This window comes from Paramormyrops kingsleyae, chromosome 1 (genome assembly GCF_048594095.1).
Source record: "Paramormyrops kingsleyae isolate MSU_618 chromosome 1, PKINGS_0.4, whole genome shotgun sequence".
In the NCBI taxonomy this organism is placed as follows: Eukaryota; Metazoa; Chordata; class Actinopteri; order Osteoglossiformes; family Mormyridae; genus Paramormyrops; species Paramormyrops kingsleyae.
Window position 1 is genome coordinate 34,862,672 of NC_132797.1, and position 19,840 is coordinate 34,882,511.

At 40.7% G+C, this 19,840-nt stretch overlaps 1 protein-coding gene and 1 long non-coding RNA gene across 2 annotated transcripts in view; both read left to right on the forward strand.

The window, feature by feature from the left end:
• Positions 1-1,007: 1,007 nt before the first annotated feature.
• LOC111840642 (uncharacterized) lies at positions 1,008-3,650 on the forward strand. The gene is made up of 3 exons (XR_002837476.1): positions 1,008-1,105; positions 3,252-3,345; positions 3,442-3,650. It is a non-coding gene; the product is annotated as an uncharacterized lncRNA (long non-coding RNA).
• Positions 3,651-15,691: 12,041 nt separating this feature from the next.
• The window catches only part of myo10l3 (myosin X, like 3), a 50,118-nt gene continuing 45,969 nt past the window's right edge, over positions 15,692-19,840 (forward strand). Inside the window, exon 1 of the mRNA XM_023805851.2 lies at positions 15,692-15,971. Within this exon, the coding sequence (XP_023661619.2) occupies positions 15,954-15,971 (18 nt within the window). The 5' untranslated portion in view covers positions 15,692-15,953. The remainder of the gene's footprint in view (positions 15,972-19,840) is intronic.

Genomic DNA, 19,840 nt, shown 5'->3' on the forward strand with positions numbered 1-19,840 from the left:
ATTTGTTCAACCTGTATCATCGAAAGGAGCCAGCTGAGGTGGTTCTTGCATCTGTCTAGGATGCCTCCTGGACGCCTCCCTGGGGAGGTGCTTCGGGAATGTTCCACTGGGGGGAGACCCCAGGGCAGACCCAGGACACGCTGGAGAGATTATATCACTTGGCTGGCCTGTGAGCACCTTGTTATTTCCCCTGTGGAGCTGGAAGAGGTGCCTGGGGAGAGGGAGGTCTGGGCATCCCTGCTCAGACTGCTGCCCCTGTCACCCGACCCTGGATAAGTGGCAGACGATGGATGGATGGATGGATGGATGGACGGACGGATGGACAGACGGATAGATGGATGTATCATTTCAGGCGTAAAGGAGTACTTCAGAACATGACTTCTGTTGTATAACTTTACTTAGATATTCAAAGCCAACCTCACATCAAATATTTCTATGGATAAATCATTTGGATGATCAAATTCTTTAATGAAACTGTGTTAATGATTGAATGATACATGGAGTGGCCTCAGTACCATCATAAGATCTGGGGGGGAAGTGTTTTGTTATATTTGTTACGATGCTCTTACTGTATCTTCCCCCTGTAAATTAGTCAAAAATTAGTCTATAAATCAGTGTTTGTGACAAATAATTTGGTAATAATAGAACAATTGCTCCACGATGATAGAGCCCTGCAAAGACAAACTCAAAATCAGTCGTTGGCTGCCATCTGATGGATGATATAGGTATTGCTGCATATTACGATGTCTGCATTTCCCGAGACCGCTTAGCAGCCCTAAAAGGGATCAGTGATCGTGGAAACAATAACGCCAACAACATCAGCACTCTGGGACCATGCCTCGTACGATTGGTGATTTCTAGTCATTCAAATAAACTATGTTATGCAATTAATTAATTTTTGACCCGACCAGTAGAATCTATCACAGGCTGATTTTTTAATAGAGTGAAACCTGTTTTAAGGACACACCCACTTTTGAAGGTGCCAGAACCAGTGAAAAGGTGTTTAACATTAAGTAAGTGCTTCTCATCCCGGTTATCCCCTGCGCTGCCGTGCTTCACCTCAACCCTGTACTGCCACATGCAAGATGGGCGATTGAATATTTAGGTAAATATTGTATCTCCACCTTAGAAAATACTGTATCTCCCAGCTTAGAAAATAAAATATTGTAATACCAAATGGAATTCTCTTTTAACCAGCAGTACACAGAAGTGGTGATAAACATGCACATTTTTGTAATTTCATACGCAATACAATTTCTTCTTAAACTGTCCAGTAGTGGGCAGAATTGTTCACAGATAACGGGAATACATTTTCAAGCAGTTGTCAAATGATGCGTCGGATACAGTTTCACAGCCCAAGAAATTTACAGTTTAACATCTTAGAAGGTCATAATGGTTTGGGGAACTTTCTAAAACACTAGGAGAGGCCTGGAAGGCAGGGTGGGAAATCCACACATAGAGAGCAAGGAGAACATGCTTCACTTTGCATTGCTTGGTTTTAGTGTATATTTTGTTGCCAACCTTATGTAATCCACTTAAAGGAATGTAGACAGTGATAAACCATGTAGACAATGCATCCAGTTTTACTGTTTATTTTATTATGGCTCAAAATGCTCATCTGGTTTATGAGTATAATATATTTAGTCCAGGCTAGTCACACAGCACACAGAGAAGCCCTGTAAATATTTATGGCCTGGCACATGAATGAGATGGAGCTGGGTTTTATGGTGTTGACCTAGATGTCTAGGCATTGCTACTCCCCACCACTGCTGTGAATATGACAGTGTGTAATGATACAGAAAAGGAATGCAAATGTATTAAGTGTGTATCTGTGTCTGTGTCTAAACAGCCGCAGAACACCATTTTATTGTGTTTTCTCAAACAAACTGTAAATTAGTCAACAGAGCTATGGTTGCAGGGGGGAGTTAGAGGTGGGTGTCTGTCTCTGATACTTTAATACTTTGGGTGCTATGTTTGTATGTGCATTACACACTGGGGTGTTTAAATTTCAGTAGGTGTCTGTATCTGCTACTACGGTTTTGGTATTTGTTTGTGGTGTGTGTCATACACTAGCTTTGTGGTTTTGCTATCTGTAAGCTCAAATCGTGATGTGTGTGTATTTGACTGTGACCGCAGGAGTACTATTGGTCTAGTTATTACGGCTGTATATTTCTATGTATTAGTATCACTGTGATGTCAGTGATGCTTCTGTATCTGTTATTTAGGGTATGTTGTATGTCACACACTATGCTTGAGTGCGTTTCTGTGCTTGTGTGCGTTTCTGTGCTTGTGTGCGTTTCTATGCTTGTGTGCGTTTCTGTGCTTGTGTGTGTTTCTATGCTTGAGTGTGTTTCTGTGCTTGTGTGCGTTTCTGTGCTTGTGTGCGTTTCTGTGCTTGTGTGCGTTTCTGTGCTTGTGTGCGTCTCTGTGCTTGTGTGCGTCTCTGTGCTTGTGTGCGTTTCTGTGCTTGTGTGTGTTTCTGTGCTTGAGTGAGTTTCTATGCTTGTGTTCGTTTCTATGCTTGTGTGCGTTTCTGTGCTTGTGTGTGTTTCTGTGCTTGTGTGTACCGGATGGCTGGAAAATTGCCTGGATGGGAGATACTGCATCTTCTTCTCAGCATAAAAACCTGCTAATGCAATCAGTTCCTCTCTCATGCGCTTTTATACACATCAAAACATGCTCACAAAACATCCAATAAATGGACAAAGCATGGGGGAAAAGCCTAGATATGCAAGCTGTCACCAGTGACTAGCATGTGGTTGTATGGGCTGTCCCCAGGGATCGTGCTGAATGAAATCAGCCTACCATGCTGGCTCATGAGGAAGGGGGAAGCGTTAACAGGAAATCAGCCCCTGCCCTCTGGACGACCCCCACCGCCCTCCTGTTCTTGAAATCATTCCTCTCTGACGACTGTAAAGCCTTTTCATACTTTTCAGCCTGATGCTAATCTCAACTGGAAGCGGAACAAGATTCTTTCTATCAGTTCTTTAAAAAATATGTATAGGGCATTTCTAATGCTGGGTATGAACTCTCAGATACTCAAAAGTACAAGACAATGGAAGTGGGACTGAATGTGTGGTGAGCCTGTTTGCTGTGACCTGTTCATGTGCTGGCCGATGCAGTCTGCTTCTAATGGGGATTTGGGCTAATTTGGGTTAATCAGCTCATGGTGTCTGCAGAGAAGGGGACCACTAATTACACAATAGCCTGGATTTACGTGGCAACACAATGTTCCTTTGTCCATTTAACAGCCTCCTCCTGGAGTCACCTCCCGTCGAGGAGCTTTGTTTCTCGTCGCAGACATACGGAGACACTCTTCTGATTGACTCTCTCAGTGTCAGAGAGGTGAGCAACATGGATTTATGTCCATTCAGTCAGGCAGTCCATCTAATGGTGGGACTGTAAGGATCTCTTTGTTTCCATCCCTGTTCCATCCCCCAGTGAAGCCTGCTGATTACAATGGGCAGCATGGATGGGCACGGAATACCTGGTGTTCAAATATCAGAAGGACAAGGAAGAGGAGGTGGCAAATAATGGGGAGGTGTCTTCTGCCTACAAACCCATTCTTCCAGACAAGCTTCCTACATGCTATCAGCCCTTGGGCTTGTCTGTAAACTGCGTCTCAGAACCAGACTGAACTCTTCACAGACAAAGTCTGTGAAGTCATTTAATTTCAGTGTTACCATTTGACCTTAAGAGTAATAAAATAAAGTCCACGTCTTCACATTTGGCATGTCTATGATGTGCTATTAATGATTTCTGTGATGTACGTTTTGCGACTTGTAAGATACCAAAAGCATGCTTCATAGTGTTGTAGCTTTGGGTAGGAGATATGGATGATTTGCGCTGTTGAGATTTTATTCAGTCTGTTAAGAATGTATTGTATCTTTATGCACGATCTATAACTGTGCCTGAGAAACTAGCTGGGCAACCCCGAATATTGTGTAAACATGCAATACAGTGATAATGAAAAATTCTGGAATCTGTGGTCATTGTGAATAGTGCACACTGCCCTGCCTTTGTGTGCCAGTGTACTATACTCTCCTTCTTTTCAGACCTGTGTTTGTTCTCCATCAGCATCTCAATCAGGTCTACACGTGTTGTTGTCCTAGCCAGTCAAAAATGCTGCATGTCCCAGCTGAACAAGTACTGCTTGTGCAGGTGGTGTGGAAGGACAACCTGTTGACTCTCTTTATAATTTGAAAGAGCACATGTTCCTTGGCCAAATCGGTTTGTCCCATGTCAGGCTCATTCTTAAGCTTACCACGAGGAGCAACTGGAATGACGCCAAAGCCCAGAAGTGTTTCTGTGTTACTATTCCGTCAATTCCTCAACGAATCACATTTGCTTTAACGAAGGCCATTCTAACAAGCGCAGCAGTCACAAAGTGTTCTACAACTACAAAACTGAAACTTATTCTCAGGCACATTCTCTAAATGTCAAAATCACAAGTTGCTGGAGAATTTTAGGTGCAGTGTTTCTGATGTAGCCACTGATAGCCATCTTATTCTTTTTTGGATTGTAATGGCAGTTTTTAGTCAGGATATTGTGAAGATGACATAAATCTTACAAAAACAGGTGCTGTGGAGAGTGGAGATTCATATTCAGTCAAGTGTGGATGAGATACTGGTCACAACATTCAGACGGTGCATCGAGTGTAGGGTCCAGAGAAGATCATAAGGAACTGGATGTTGTGGGTATTAAAAATCTAAAGTTCAAATTAAAGTTCAGTTTTTTTCAGGTAAAATCCAAGAATATTAGTTGGCTTAAAGAAGAGATATCTACTCCCATTACTTGAAAAAAAAATCTAATTTTAACTGTATCCTGAACATGTTGGGGGGGGGGGGGGGCAGACACCCATCAGCAAATATGGTAACGATGAAAACGCCAACTATTTGGCAGTGAATGCCACTGAGCTTATGCAGAATGCTATCACTGCAGAGGAGAAACGTTCACTCTGGGGGGGGGGGGCTTGTGATCTGTTTGTGACTCATTGCTTGTGCCTTGAGGAGAAAATGTTCCCTAGTATCCCACCCGCCTTTTGTGAGAAAGAGTGCATGTGACTCATGGTCAGTGTCTCCCCCCATTGTGAGTGGCTTTTCAGAAGTGCCCCCTGTTTAGTAATTGCTCCCTTCATTTACTGACTAAGAAGAACCAAACCATCCACAAGGCCCCTGTCATTAGTGTATATGTCAGGCATGGGTCGGCTGCATATTTCTACATGCTGTCTAAACCTTATAAAGATGCACAGCTGCCTGCACTTCCTCAGCAATTCCTAAGCTATAAATAAAGCAGGACCGGTTCGCTGTGAAAACATGCAAGTCATAATGCGGATGTGGGTCTTTTAGGTGGTTTGTGGGTGGATGGGGGGGGGGTGCTGTTGTGGTAAATAAGTGCCTGACCTATGACTTTCATCCTGAATATGCCATAAGCACGAGAAGATAGAGGTCAGCTCCAGATGTGCTGGACACACCAGGAAAGGAATTTATGTGGTCCTCGTGGTAAGAAACTGTGCTCAGGCCTGCTCATGTTCCGGCACATTCTCACGTACTGGACAAAGCATCATATCAATCACACATGATGGGCTGTCCTTCAAAGTTTGTTTCTTTTCAGAGATGTCAGGATTTATGCTCTCCTCCTTATAGTCAGTAGATTACGATATGTCCTTTTCCTTCATTCTTGCCATCTAAAGCCTGTAAACAGTGATAAATAATGAATGGTTTAGATGAAGTAAGTACATTCCTTCTGGTACCGTAAACTATTGATGTGGAGTTCCTCAAGAAATAGAACAGTCATCTCCAAAACCCAAAGAGATGGAGAGATGGCAACCACCTGGTCCTGTTTCAATATATGTTGTATTTTTCATTCAACTGGTTAACTCTTCTGACCACAACCCTGACCAGAATACGCAGTTAAAAGTTATTTGCATTTTTATTTCAAGAGATGAAGGGATAAATGGTTAATTCTTCTGCTAAGAAACAAAACCATCAATGGTCATTATTGTGCCATTATTTATCCACTTGAATGCTTAGATAGAATAACATGCTTCAGCCTGATGTTAAATTTGTCTGATAATTGAATATTAATGGAATTCCCCATTGAGTGTATTGAGCTGTAGTCTGGTAGCTAATGGAATGGCATTGACAGAATTACTGGATGTATAAAGGGCACTTTCTCTTTATAGCTACATTAAGAGTTAGACCTGATCTTAAGTTCTAATTTTAGACCCAGACTTGTTACATCTATACCTACCCATCACTGACTGATAAGCCTCCACCAATATGGACATTATAAATGAGCATAAGTCCTGACCAGTGACTCTAGATACAGAATTAAGGCCAGGATGTTACATTGCCAGTATAGAGATTGGTGATTCAAGGCTACATCACTGTTGTCATGACCCTGCTATTGCTAATTTTGCCACTAGTTAAGTAGATATCTTTGTTTCCAGAACACAATTAAAGGGCAAGTAACATGATTTATTTGAATTACTAAAAATGCTCCCATTTCCTCTGTAAATATACTTTTTCCATACATTTTCTATGAATTGTTAGGGTTTATAAGTGTTACTAGTCCGTGTGCTTGAATGTCAGGCAGTTTCACATGGATGATATACTCTTGCATCCCCCCAACCCTCGCCCCCCCCATGGGTGAACTGGAGGCAGACAGTGCCCACCCCCTGGCTCCTGCTAATCACTCTGGACCCACCTCCCTCACCAGACCACCATGAGGATCTCAACTGGGCGCTCTAGTGCATTGCATTCCTGCATTTCTCTTCCTTTCTGTTGTTGTGCAATCCACATTCGGAAAGAGCAATCAGAAGTAATTGCCATTAGAAATATGTCAACATTGTATTACTTTTACGGTGCAACTGTAAAATTAGGTTTTCTGTGCTTACGTTCCATAACGGAAACATGAAAAAAGTCATCATTGGTTAGAAAAAAGCTTAAGCCATAAACTAAAGAGCTCTTTGTAACTGTGTGCTTTACGCAAGGTTCCCAGAGCCCATGAGCCTGTGGGAAACGTCAGTGGCTGGAAAGTTCCGGCTCGCTCCCTGGAGGCTGCAAGTCAGCTCTTCTGTGTTTATGAGGAGGGAGACCTTCCTTCAGCCAGAGCTCCCTGACCCCTGCACTGGGGTCATGGTATGCCCATGCGTTAAGATCCATCCCACCCTCTGCTGTCTCCGGTCTGATCACGTTCTTCACAGCGGGGAGCAGAAAATATCACCTGGGAAATATCACACTAGTCCCTTATCTGCCTGTCCTGGCCTGTCACTGATGCCAGAGGCCAGGCTAAGGAAAGCCCCCCCTCAGTTTGGGAAAAAAAGCTGAGTTAATGCATAATTGGCTTAATATCAACATATCAAGCTAGCCCGAACCACAATGTCAGTTCCAGAACGGAGAGCTGATAGATCTCCTAGGCTGCCCAAAATAGAGTTTATCCATCACTATTTAAATACATTCAGTTTGGTCTAGGGATGCCATAGAAGATTCATAGAAGATATCTGAATCACACTGTAGGATATAGTGGAACAGGAGTTAGAGTTTTCAAATAAGATGTTGCACTGATCAACTTATTGCTGTGTGCAAAAATGGGTGATTTCAGAAAATCCATATCCTGATTAAAAAATTTTAAGTTTATAACAATTGTTTAGTGGATCAGTTAATATCTACCCACAGACCTACAGGTATGTAGTATGAATGACCTACTGGCCACTCTGATTATTAATGTTTGCAGGTTAATTTGTATACTTTGGCAATGAAACACCTTCTAATATTGGCTATACGACACTGTTGTTGGACCGTGAACATGAAGGCAGGTTGTGCTGGTTAGGTTACACTCCCTCACAGTCTCCATGGTTACTGGGTTCACTTGATCTCTTTAAAGGTGGTATAGGGGTGAGTTATTAAACACCTACACAGCATGCTCCTTCATCATGTCTGATTGCCCATAACCCCCCACTAACCATGAATGCGTCTCAGTTAGATACCCACTCCCCCCCCCCAGGGGCATAACTGACCATGACTGAGGCTGTTAGGTCACTCCTGCTGGTCATTTTAAAAGCAATCCGTGTCAGACATCTTTTTCTCCATTATGGAATCGCGTTTTCAGTCACGGCTGTGACAATGCGTACCCATCCCCCCCCCTACCCCCGCCAGGGCTTCTCACAATTTGACCCCTAGCCCATGATCTAAAGACAGATGATGGGACAGGTATTCCCCACGTACTCCAGGCATTTTTTCATTTTCCCAGTTGTAAGACCTGCTGGGATTTGCTGCAGACGTCTGTCTTTTCATTGTCGTGCATTGCACGATGATCCATGACATCTGTGATGAGCTCAGCCATGGTCCAGACCAGGAACCGACAGGACTAGGATGTTCAGTCAGGTAATAGTGAAATTGTATTCTATAATTGATTAAACTCTGTGTCATCGTACAGTTGCCAAAAATCATACAGAAGAATTGTTTTCGTTGTGGTATTCATCAACGTCCCTCTTCAGACCAGCAGTTTACAGTAAATATTATAATAGTGAAGGTTTTGTTTCCATTGGTGTTTGTTCAACAGCACCTTGATCGGTGAGTATAACCACTGTACAGCAAATGTCCTGGTCCACGTATTGATTACAGTTGAAAAAAATAAATCCTGTAGTGTTGCTTCTTGTTCGGGGCCATTCTTGCCTGACATGAGTAGAAAATTGACATTATGCTCAGAGAGACTTTAGCCTACTTCTGTCCTTGGTTGATCATGAATTCCTTCCTTGGCTTAATTTCTAGAAAAAGAGGAGGACTCCAAAACAGGTCAATGACCTGGAAGTGTGACACAGAAGGGGCTTTTCTAAGAAAACATTAGCTACATTGCATTCCATTTGGTATTAGCTAAATCTGTGTCTGTTTTCAGATTCCTGTTACTCAAGCAAAAATTAACAGATATTGTAGTAATCTATTAGTACAGCCCAGCTTACCTTATAAGGAAGGGGTGTCAAACTGCAGTCCTGGGGGTCCGGAGCCCTGCACATTTTTGGATTTCCCCTCATTTAACACACCTGATTCAACTCCTTGTGCTAATTACCACACAGCTCTTGAGCTGAATCATTTGTGGTGGAACAGGGAAAGAACTAAGCTACACAGGGATCTGCCCCCCCTGTTATAAGGCAATAAAAGGCATGCACAACGACACATATGCAATTATAGCCGAAGCTACCAGGTAAATTTCCCAGTACAGTGTAAAGTCTTGGCAATGCCACTGGTAATTCTACTGATAATCATGAACCAGATATAAGCTAAAAAATAAAGTGTGAATCTGATCATCTCGTCAAATCCTGTTTTATATAGGAGCAAAGCACTAGGGACAGGAATTAACAGATGTCAAATCTATGTAATATTGATATTTGTTCTATATAATTTTCTTTCTATATAATTTCAATATATGTGATTTTTAAATAGTTTTTGCCGAAGATCAGTTCAGGTCTACATTTAAAGTAAAGATAAGGGCTGTAATAGTCATTTTTGTGCTGTTTGGTTACATCATTTTTCATTTGGAACACAAAATAAAATGAATGAATGAGTTTCTGTACACAGGCGAATCAAATTCACAAGCAGATGTTCAGCATGGAAAACATTATGGTAAATGCGGCTTTGAGCTGGTTACAGCTAATACTGGTTACAGTCAGTCATAAGTTAAGGTGCATTTTGGCTTCCCAATAAATTACACTGGAGAGAGTAGCTGATTTGACCAAGACTGTCGGCTCTGTTACACTGAACTCAGATAAAACACATCCAATGTGCTACTTCATTAGAGATGACATCATCTGAGTATGTATATGACTGGGGCAGAGCAGGAACAGCCTCTGTCACATAGTCTCCCCATGGAATTTAAGGCACTTTTACCAGGAAATTCAGACCAGGCTAAAAAAGTAACCAATATTATATGTGTATTTATCACGATAGATATGTGACCATACTCTTTAGTAGAGAGCATGGGAGTTATTTAATAATTTTTTATTAAATAAATGAATAATTAATAAAAAATATTTAATTATTTTGCACCAAGCTGTGAACCTAAGTAGATAGCTATAGGGATGTCTTGGCCTCCATTTCCTTAATAGACTCCAAGTTTCCCCAAATTTTGGATTTAAATGTGACCAACATAATTACAGTTACCCACATTTAAATTTATAGTTAAAAATTAATTTTTAACTCTCGTGGCAGTATAGCCATCGCCACCTTAAAGAATCGCGATTTGTGACTGAACCAAGTTGTCCCCCACCCCGACAAAGCACTACATACAGTAAATGAAAACCACTATCTAGTCAACCTTTAACAAATACGGAAACATTCAAGACCAACCTTAGCCTCAGGGGCAGGTTAAGGTATTGGCTATCCAAGGCTACAGCCCAGGGCTACGGCAAAAAAGAGAACTGTTAAACTTCTTAAATTTGGCTGATTAATCCATTGGCCCCCTCCCCAATCGGCAAATTTTACCAACAGGACCCCCACTCCTACTCTCATCGGTAAGTTTAACTGTTGGCACCACAACCTTTCATTAGCATATTATTTATGTTTCATCATTTTGAATTCCTCTCCTTTGACTTTATGCTCCAATGGTCCACTTAGGGTCAGTCTAGGACACCCAGAGAAGTTAGTCTGTTGTAATTCCTTATTTATAAACAATATCATTGCAGTGTCACATTGTGGGATATTTAACTACTACAATTACATTTTGTTTCCCTCAAGATGGAAACTAAATGAAGCTGTCAAGAGCATCCTGATCCAAATCTTGCTTTATTTACACAGAAGACAAGAGCCTTCCCACTGGATTACAACTGGCTACCCGTTGGCCAGACACTAGCCTTACGTCGGACTCACATTGGGCTGCTGGGATTATGTCCCGGGGGGCACTGTTCACTGTGAGGACTTTGTTGTCCATGTGAGCAGCTGGTTTCCCTGAACAATGTCTTGTCGTTGGGGTCTAAGTCTCCATAGGCCGCTGGGCTGGGTATGCTCATTCTGACTTGGTCTTTTTTGTTTTGTAGGTGATAAAAGACCAGTACAAAAATAGACACTAGCCAAAAATCAGCATCAAGGTAACAACCTAGGGTGCCTTGACCCATGGAAAGGTTGCCAGAAATCCTCTGTAATCAACTAGAGGGAATTAGGTGATGCGATTGTGCAGACAGAACAGCTACACTAGTGGCCAAAATTGTGGAATCACTTCAAATTTTTACTTCAGATTTTTACAAATCGCAGAGCTTTATTCAACAGTTGCTCCAGACACAAACTTAACCATCCAATGTATGATATTTGTAAACATTCTTTGTTTATAGACATTACCATCAATATTCCTATAGTACTTTTTAAAGCCAATGCTAAGCGTTTCCACAATTTTGGCCACTAGTGTATGTTCTTCCCAGTCCATTACGACGCCTTCTGTACTGTACGGACACATCTCCAATTTCATAGTTTATGGAAAGGATGTACAAGTGGTTCCTCAGCAGTTTATCAACACCATTCCATTTTAAATTGGATTAGCTTACAGGGGCTTAGCCTTCAACCAAAAGGAGGGTGGACACAGCCATCAGTCCTCCAATAGGAAGTGAGAGCTCCCTTCTGGAATGTTAGCCGTGAGCACCTGGGCTTCTTGTGGTCTTTAAGAGAGGGGGTTGAGGAATGGGAGGAATGGGGGACAACCACCGGGGAAGGAATGTACAAATTGCTCCATAGAATGTGTTAGAAATCCGGTTTTTATCAATCTTAGCCATTTGGTGATCTGATCCATTCCTTCACGACTAACCAGATTCACAAAACAACATTCTGAACCATTATGAGTTCAAAACTGCAGCAACTCAACATTAGCAACTAATCTGCTGGTAGATAAAGACACTGGGAGGTCCCATAAATAATTGAATTCTTGAAACGTTACCATTTATGGAAAGATTATAGTATAACCTCTAAAATGTTATACCTGCAATGTGTTCATAGGATATAGAACATTTCTTAAAAAAATAATAGGACTTATAGTGCATGATTAGACATTGTACAGGATTGAACTGTAGTCATAACAAGACAATTCCTGTGCATATTTGTGCAGTACATATACCTGTGAGTAGTGAATGATTAAAATCTTATGTGAACAGGTCAAATCAAAACAGTTAATTGCTTCCTAGAAGCAAACTGGCAGTGGAGTTTAGTTCATGTTCATGCTTGTATTAGGAATCATAACATTTGACTAATATAGCTGTACTTTTACAAATGAAAATCTATTTATTTTTGTTACTGTATGCATTTTTAATAACAAAACTGGATACACGGTAGGCTGTGTCCGGTGAAATCTGTTATTTTCACTGTGTTGTATTTTGTAGCATCATAATGTCAATGTTATTGGAAACAGTTTCCCCAGAGTAGTTTGATGCTCTGAGGTCTCTGTCCTCTGTGTGACTGAAGAGGCTGAGCAGCTTGGGGGGGGCAGTGCGAGAAGTAATCAATAGGCAAACTCACCAGGCACTTGCCTTGGGCTATAGTTTCCCGTTAGCGGTGCCCGACTGCCTTCCAGCTGTTGCCGGATGTGTGAAGTAGGTAATCTGCTGGTCTTTGCAGGTTGTTTACGGAGATTGAATCTTACCCGGAGCTAGTTCTGGACCGCAGCTCAAAGTCACACTCAGTAACAGCTGCGAATCACAGGCCTGGGCGGTATTAGGCCATTCGTCGCTGTTGAGTCTGTATACAGATGTAATTCCTCCAAGTTATTCAGTATTTGACATTTGCTATTTAAGTCAGCAAAATTGTGAGTAAAACCTAATCAAAAACATAAGAATGTGGTACAACATCTGTGTTATTTGTCAAAAAAAAAAATGTTTTGTGTTTCATAATTTTGCGATTTCCTGTTTCTTGGCAATAACAAACTAAGTTCAATGTCTTCCTGTGTTAAATCATCAATATACAGATAAATGTGTATATTTGTGTACACTTTGAAGCAAAACAAAATGTTAATCACAAAGGAATGTTTAGCAAGTTGAGAGTTTCTTCCACCTCACCTCTATTTGAATTGATATGTAAATGAGATGAAGAAGTCATTCTAAATTAGCAAACCTAATTAGGCCAAAAGGGAATTGGGGATTTTAAAGTTCATCAAGATAAACTGACACTCTCTCCCTCTGACTTTAAACCTCCTGGCGTGCAAGTAATTCCAGGAGTCCAAGACACAGGTATCGAATGTCCCAATTTCTGAGTTGTGTTTATTGGGGCTAAATTTGGTGCTGGGGTGTGTTCCGGATCCTTCTGTGATATTTAGGGAAAGATTCCTAAGATTCCAAATAATATTTTTAGAACCTCTTTTCAAGCAACTTATTGAATTCATTTCAGCAATAGTTATGAAAAATGTTGCTTTTCACTTATCCTGAAGTTTATTATAGAATTAGTTAAAGTTGACTAAAACACTGATATGACAGCCTATGTACTGAAGTTTTTTAAGGAATCTGGAATATTTTATATTAATGTATTCCATATTAAAACAAAATCTTTTACTGCTACCAGAATTGCATTCCTATTCTTCACTCATCCATGCATCAGTCTATGCATCCATTTGGAATACTATTTTTCATACACTTAAATTTGTTTGGGTTTGCTTGGGACCACAGTTGTAGGGATGTGACATTTTCAACTTCAAGATGCTTGGGGTACTTAAGATAGGAGCATTTCTCAGATATATATCTCACAATGACTCATGGGAATGTTACATAAAAAATGCTCAATGAAACCAAGAACCCCTGATCACTGCAGAGATTAATTTCCAGATCCGTTTCCCATAATAGCCTTGATTTAATGATTTTGTTAGCAATGAAGTAGACAGAACCATTTGTTCATAGACTGACTCTCCAGAACGATCAAGAGTGGATATAAAAGCTTTCAAGTCTCTTTAATGGGAAGCCATCTTGGCTGAAGATGTGAATGTTCTTAATGAATAAGTGAGCCATAATTCCCGATAAACTTTGTGTTGGATTCCGTGGTGCTGCATTATAATGTAGCATACTGATGCAGCAGTCAGCCAGCCTTGTGCACCAAATCGCACTGCTTTCACATGCTTACACTGATGAGTTATTCTATGAATAATGGGGAGTTATTTTTGGAATAATAGGGTATCACAGGTATGCTATCACCGAGTTTTCGGTTACCAAGTAAATGTGTTCTTCAACTAGAGTATTTTAAAGCATTGTTTAAACAATATTGTCTCGTGTAGTCTTCATAAAATAATTGCTGGCTGAAAATTGATTTCTACTACTTAACTGCAATGCTGCAAGGCAACTGATATGTCACACACCTGAAGCAATGCAGTGAGCTTTAGGTGGACATACTGTAAGATGAGATCAGCCAAGTAAATAGTCACTGTCTCCTCACCTATATAGTGATGACATAACAATGCATATTGGCATAAAGTGACATCGTATGCTGTACTTACAATAATTACATATGACCATCCCTTGGTGATGTCATTATTAGAGACCGTGCCTGTGAAGTAATTTCTTTGGCCATGTAGATGAGAATGAATGTGAGTGAATTATGGACTATAGCACATGGGTTTAAGGTTAAACACTGTGGAAAGAGCAACAGAAGAGCCTCATTGCACTGGAAAGAGAACAGAGACAGATACATATATTTGAAACATAAACAAATGTTTTTATTGGTAGGTCAAATATACATGTTGAGAATTTCCTCAAAACTCACTTCCTGTCACACTCTTCTCTATCAAGCCATATCTTTTTTTTTTTAAAAAAAAAACAAAAACAAAACTGAAATAACACAGAGAACATGTCTTCTCCACATTGTCTTCTGGCATCCCATTCTTATGTGTTTAGACCAAATTTATATAGGGAAGTAGCTATGCATTTTCAAAATAGATATCCTGTCACAGGGGAAAATGAACCAGGCGGGACAGGGAGACCTGTTCCCCGAATATTTAATTTGGTTTCATTCACTCCCCCCAAAATATACCTTTATATTTTGGTTATAAAGTTGTGTCCCTCCAATATCAAACTCTCTCCTACGCTATTGTCCTGTCACATCATATGAACAAACAGGCCTTCATAAGTTGAACTAAAACATCAACGCATAGAGAGAGGCATGGAGCCGAACACTTTTTTCTGAAAGCTTTTTCGGGACATGCAAAAGTAGAATCTGATTTCCATTAAAAGTTGAGGTTTTTATATTTCAATCCCATGCTTCTCTCTGTGCGACGATGTTTCTTTTTCTTGTTACTGGGGCTTCCATATGGAAAGATATTTTTTTACAAAGGTATCGTTTGTCCAGAAGCTTTCTCGGCACTCAGCTCATGCCGTCTAATAGGCGAAAAGGAAAAAATAAAAAAGGAAAACAGACTTAAATACTATTTTTTTCTAGAGCGCATAACCTATGAAGTCCACACAGACTTTGGTCAGTGTAAGTAGATAACACGATTAATCATAATGAAATTATTGATCATAAATGATTATTACAACTGAAATTATATTTTACAATATTATTATTATTATTGTTGTTATTATATTTCCCATGGCCGCCTACAAAAACAAATGGTAAGGGGATGATAAAGCAGCGGATGAACAGGGCGTGTTCGGAGGCTGGGTTGAGCTCTCAGAGCACCGCCTTCCGTATTATATCTTAAACTAAGGCGGGTCCATCGTCGCAAAAAAAGGGTACACAGCTACACGCGGCCGAATAGAAGTTGGGGATCGGAGGTTTGTGAAGTAGTATCTGATAAGGACGGATACGAGATCTTCGGAGGGTCTGTCCCTTTGTATACCTGCTTTCTCCGTCCCGAGCCAGGGAATGTCTACGGAAACTGCCGATATTTGCTAGGATCGTGAATGGAAAGTATTCACAAACTGGACCATCACCTTCCAGTTCATTTCCCAAGTCTTGGCATTGTGCTCTATTTGATTACAGGAGCGACAGAATTCCCGAATAATGGAAACCTTCGCAGAGGTAAGACATTTATATTACTATCTACGTATTTTAGAGCTTTATGTGGTCAGGTAGATAGGCTATAATAAATGATATAAAATATAAATTAAAATGAAACCGATGAAAGGAATAAGAAGGTAGAGAATCATTTTTGTTATTTTCTTTGCCAAGATTCTAGCCTATACATCCATATAATCTCTCTGATTTCAAGTGTCTTAAATGATGTCATTTGCGCCGGCAACTACAATATTCAGTTCAATTTTTTTTACTTGATTGGTAGTAGATTGGTAGTGTTACAGATAACCCATATTAACCGTTGAGTGTTCACTCATTCATACATTGTGTGGTAGTTATAAGAAAGCACACTGAAAATATGTCGTGTATGGTTAATAAACGAGAGCACACAATCGAGCAATTATTCTTTGGTGAAATAGTTCTACGTCTTGTTGCTAACACAAACAATCAGCGATAAATACAGTTATGCATGTTATAGGCTAGGCTAGACCTTAGTCTTCTACAATGTATCAATTATATACAAAAGCATACACTATTCCTATATTTAAAAATACTTTAAAAGTTAGTGCATTGACGATTAAAATAACGCAAAAATACAGTTCGTACAAACTTAATTAGACAGTCTTGAGCAGATCTTGCTGCTGACACTTGGCCAGACTCCGGTCCCTGCGCGCTCCTCGCAAATGTCGCGTATTGATCAATTGTGCTTTTGGTCGCAGCTGTATGGTTAGGAGTCGGTATAATGGGAGTCGCCATGGCCGAGGCAGATGCCGGTCGAGGAAGGGCTGGATCGGGAGGGGCTTCGGTGAGGAAGGCGTGTCTAAGGGCGTGTTTACACAAATTGTACAGGATGCCCAGCTTCAGTTCGGATAAAAGACAAACAATCTCTATTTTGAGAAATACCTGCTAATCACTGATTATTTCGATATTTACTTTTGAAATATTTGCTATATTTTTATCAGGGTTTCTTGCGCGACTCGATTAGCCTACTATCAAGGTAAAAGGTAACATCTTGTTCATTTCGAATCGCTTATCCTGGTCAGAGTCGCAGGACGTGTCATTTTGATTCTTTGTTTATTAGTTTTGCGTGTAGATTAATCTTCCAAATAATGTCACTGAAGTTAAATTTATAAGTGATGTATATTTGGTATAGGTACTCTCAGTGTTCGAGTTATTTGACTTGGGAACTGGACTTATTTTTGAACAATAATTGTTAAGATCAGAGACGAAATGAAACAAAGCGCACCGATCTCCTACGTCAGTAGGCCTATTAGACAAAATATCTTACACAAGGAAGCAAAATATTGCAGGGCCCTGTTTCTTTTATGCAATTCTGCACATACACTACGTTTTCACCTACATTTAATGTGAACAAGTTTTTTTCATTTTCTGTCATTTTCATCTTCGCTATTAAGGTCCCAGCTCCCTTTACAATATTCAGAGTTGGGGTTATTTTCTTTGAGCTCACCTTGCCTCTCTGATTGAAGTCACTGGGGGCTTTTTGCCTGTGAGACTGCAAGGGGGAGAGTGACATTAGGGAATGTGAATCTCTCCCTCCTCCTGGGGGTCTGGGATAATGTTACAGGGCATGAGAGAAGGAGCTTCTTTAAAGTCCTCAAGTGTTTGTTGTTTTAAGGCCCAGTACTGAAGATTATGTACACTTAATGGCAATGTGAGGATGACCTACCCATGTCAAACATGCCATCATTATGTTAACAGCTGTGGGTCTAGGATATAAAAATTTGAGTCCTTGTTAGTGTTCATGTCCATTCTTACACTCTCCCATCCCTGCCTAACTAGCAGACCCACCACTAGCCCCAAATTGGGTGAAAACACACAGGAAATACAATGACAGTTTTCTTCCAAAAAACCCGTGCAAAAAACACAGATCCGTGTATATGCAAGTGTGTGTTGAAGAAAGCTGTCTATTTAATTACATGAAAATTTTGTATAGGTAGTATGAAGTCCCTAGTAAAAGTGTAGTTCGGAAGAATTTGGAAGAGCTCTTTAATTAAAATTCTACTATTCATGGGTGGAGGTTGTGGGAAGCTGCCACTACAGAGAAGGAGCCCATCCCTTTGTGCTTCCAGTGCATTTTTGCTCTGATGGAGAACATGCTGAGCCTGTCCTAGATGGCTCCATCACACACCTAAAGGGAAGGAAGTGGCTTCTGCATGGAGTTAAGACTCATTCCCTCAGCCACTGGCACTTGCTATAATGCCTTTAAATGGTGTCCAGTCAAACCCTAAGGCCACTATTTACGACAGAGCTCATGTCCCTACAAGCTGTCATGCCTTCCCAATTTCTATGGATACCCTGTAATTTTCAACCATATCCATCCATGTACTTATAAACAGCCTCTAAAAGTCCAAAAAATGCCCACATACTGTGGTTCCTGGATATATGGCAGACTCCGAAACAATCCTGAGATCACGGAATTACTCTTCCAAACATCTTTAGCCATATAACAGGAATAAGTCTTTTATTTTTGGACTAAGTCCCGAAATTATTGAAGCATAGGAGAGTAAAAACATTCTGCAGTGTGTACTTTAACTTCAGACGAGGGATTGCTGCTGCAATTGATTGGTATATACTAATGTGCATAAGCTTGATCCATTAAGAATGGAGGTCATATATTATGGGCGTCATTATAGTATTTACAGATATGGGCGTGTTAAGGCAAAAAAATGCAGATTTGATGTCCCTGGAATTTTTTTTGTGCTTTCAGTATTGTGCTTGATGATTGTTTAAATACGCTGATCTTACTCTATGAGTAATATGTATTTATGCATAACTTTTTTTCCAACATGCCAGTTAGGGTTTGGCCATTTTACGCTGTCCAGTATCACCTTTTGGTCTTGGAAGAATTGCTGTGAGAATGTGTGTTTGTGGAGAAACTTTAACATTGCTGTCCGGGGGTTGTTCTGTGCACAGGAAAGTATATTATACCTTATCAATAATATAGGCATCACTGTTACTCTTATAGTTAACAAATATGCGTAATGTTTGCTGCTGCTTTTTAAAAGGTGTGTGTCTTATGACTTTAGGGACAAGTCGAGACAATTTAAGGAATGGGAAAATTATTTATTATGAAAGTTTACCGCAAACAGATTGATAAATTGGCAATAGTTTCTACACAGCAGGACATTAAATTCTGTCAGGTACTTCAAGTACATATTCTTACTGGAGCAGACCATTTGAAACCATGGGTAACACTGGGAGGGCAACAATGAGCGAAGCATTGAGTCATAGCCCCACCTGAAACTCTATCATAGCCCCAAATTCACCAAAAACCTTATCCTTTCTTGGTCAGTTCTTGAGTCATCAAACAGATACAGATTGTAGAGGGTGTGACTCGTCTGCGGCTTCTGCTCCGAGTGCCAGGTCACCTGCGACCTGAGCTGGCAATCTGAATCTCTGTATCCTGGTAGATCTACTGCCAAGCAACATTGCCCTTCCACTAGGTTTCTGTTTCCTGGTGTCCGGTCACTTCTGGTAAGGAAAGGGTGGTCCCGGATTCACCTGGCATGGAGCCCCCAAGGTGGGGCGAATCTGACTTCCTTATACTTGTCTGATTGCCAATGAATGATCGAGGGGCGTTAGTGTTACCCAATAGACCTTTCTGTGTCGTTTTTCCCACGCCTATGGCCCCCAGTGTGGTCCCTCTGTCCGATCTCAGTGACAAAAACGACGTTGCCACTGCAGCGTGTGTGGTGGTGCATCCTCAGTAAGCTCTAACCCTGCTGGTTCAAAATTCCATGTTATTGTTTTAGTCGAGTTACTTGGTAAAAGCAGCACGAGAAACGACAACGTGTTCTGGTGTTTTATCTCTTGCCTGTGAATTTCAATGAAATGAGTGTTACTCTCCAGGAGCT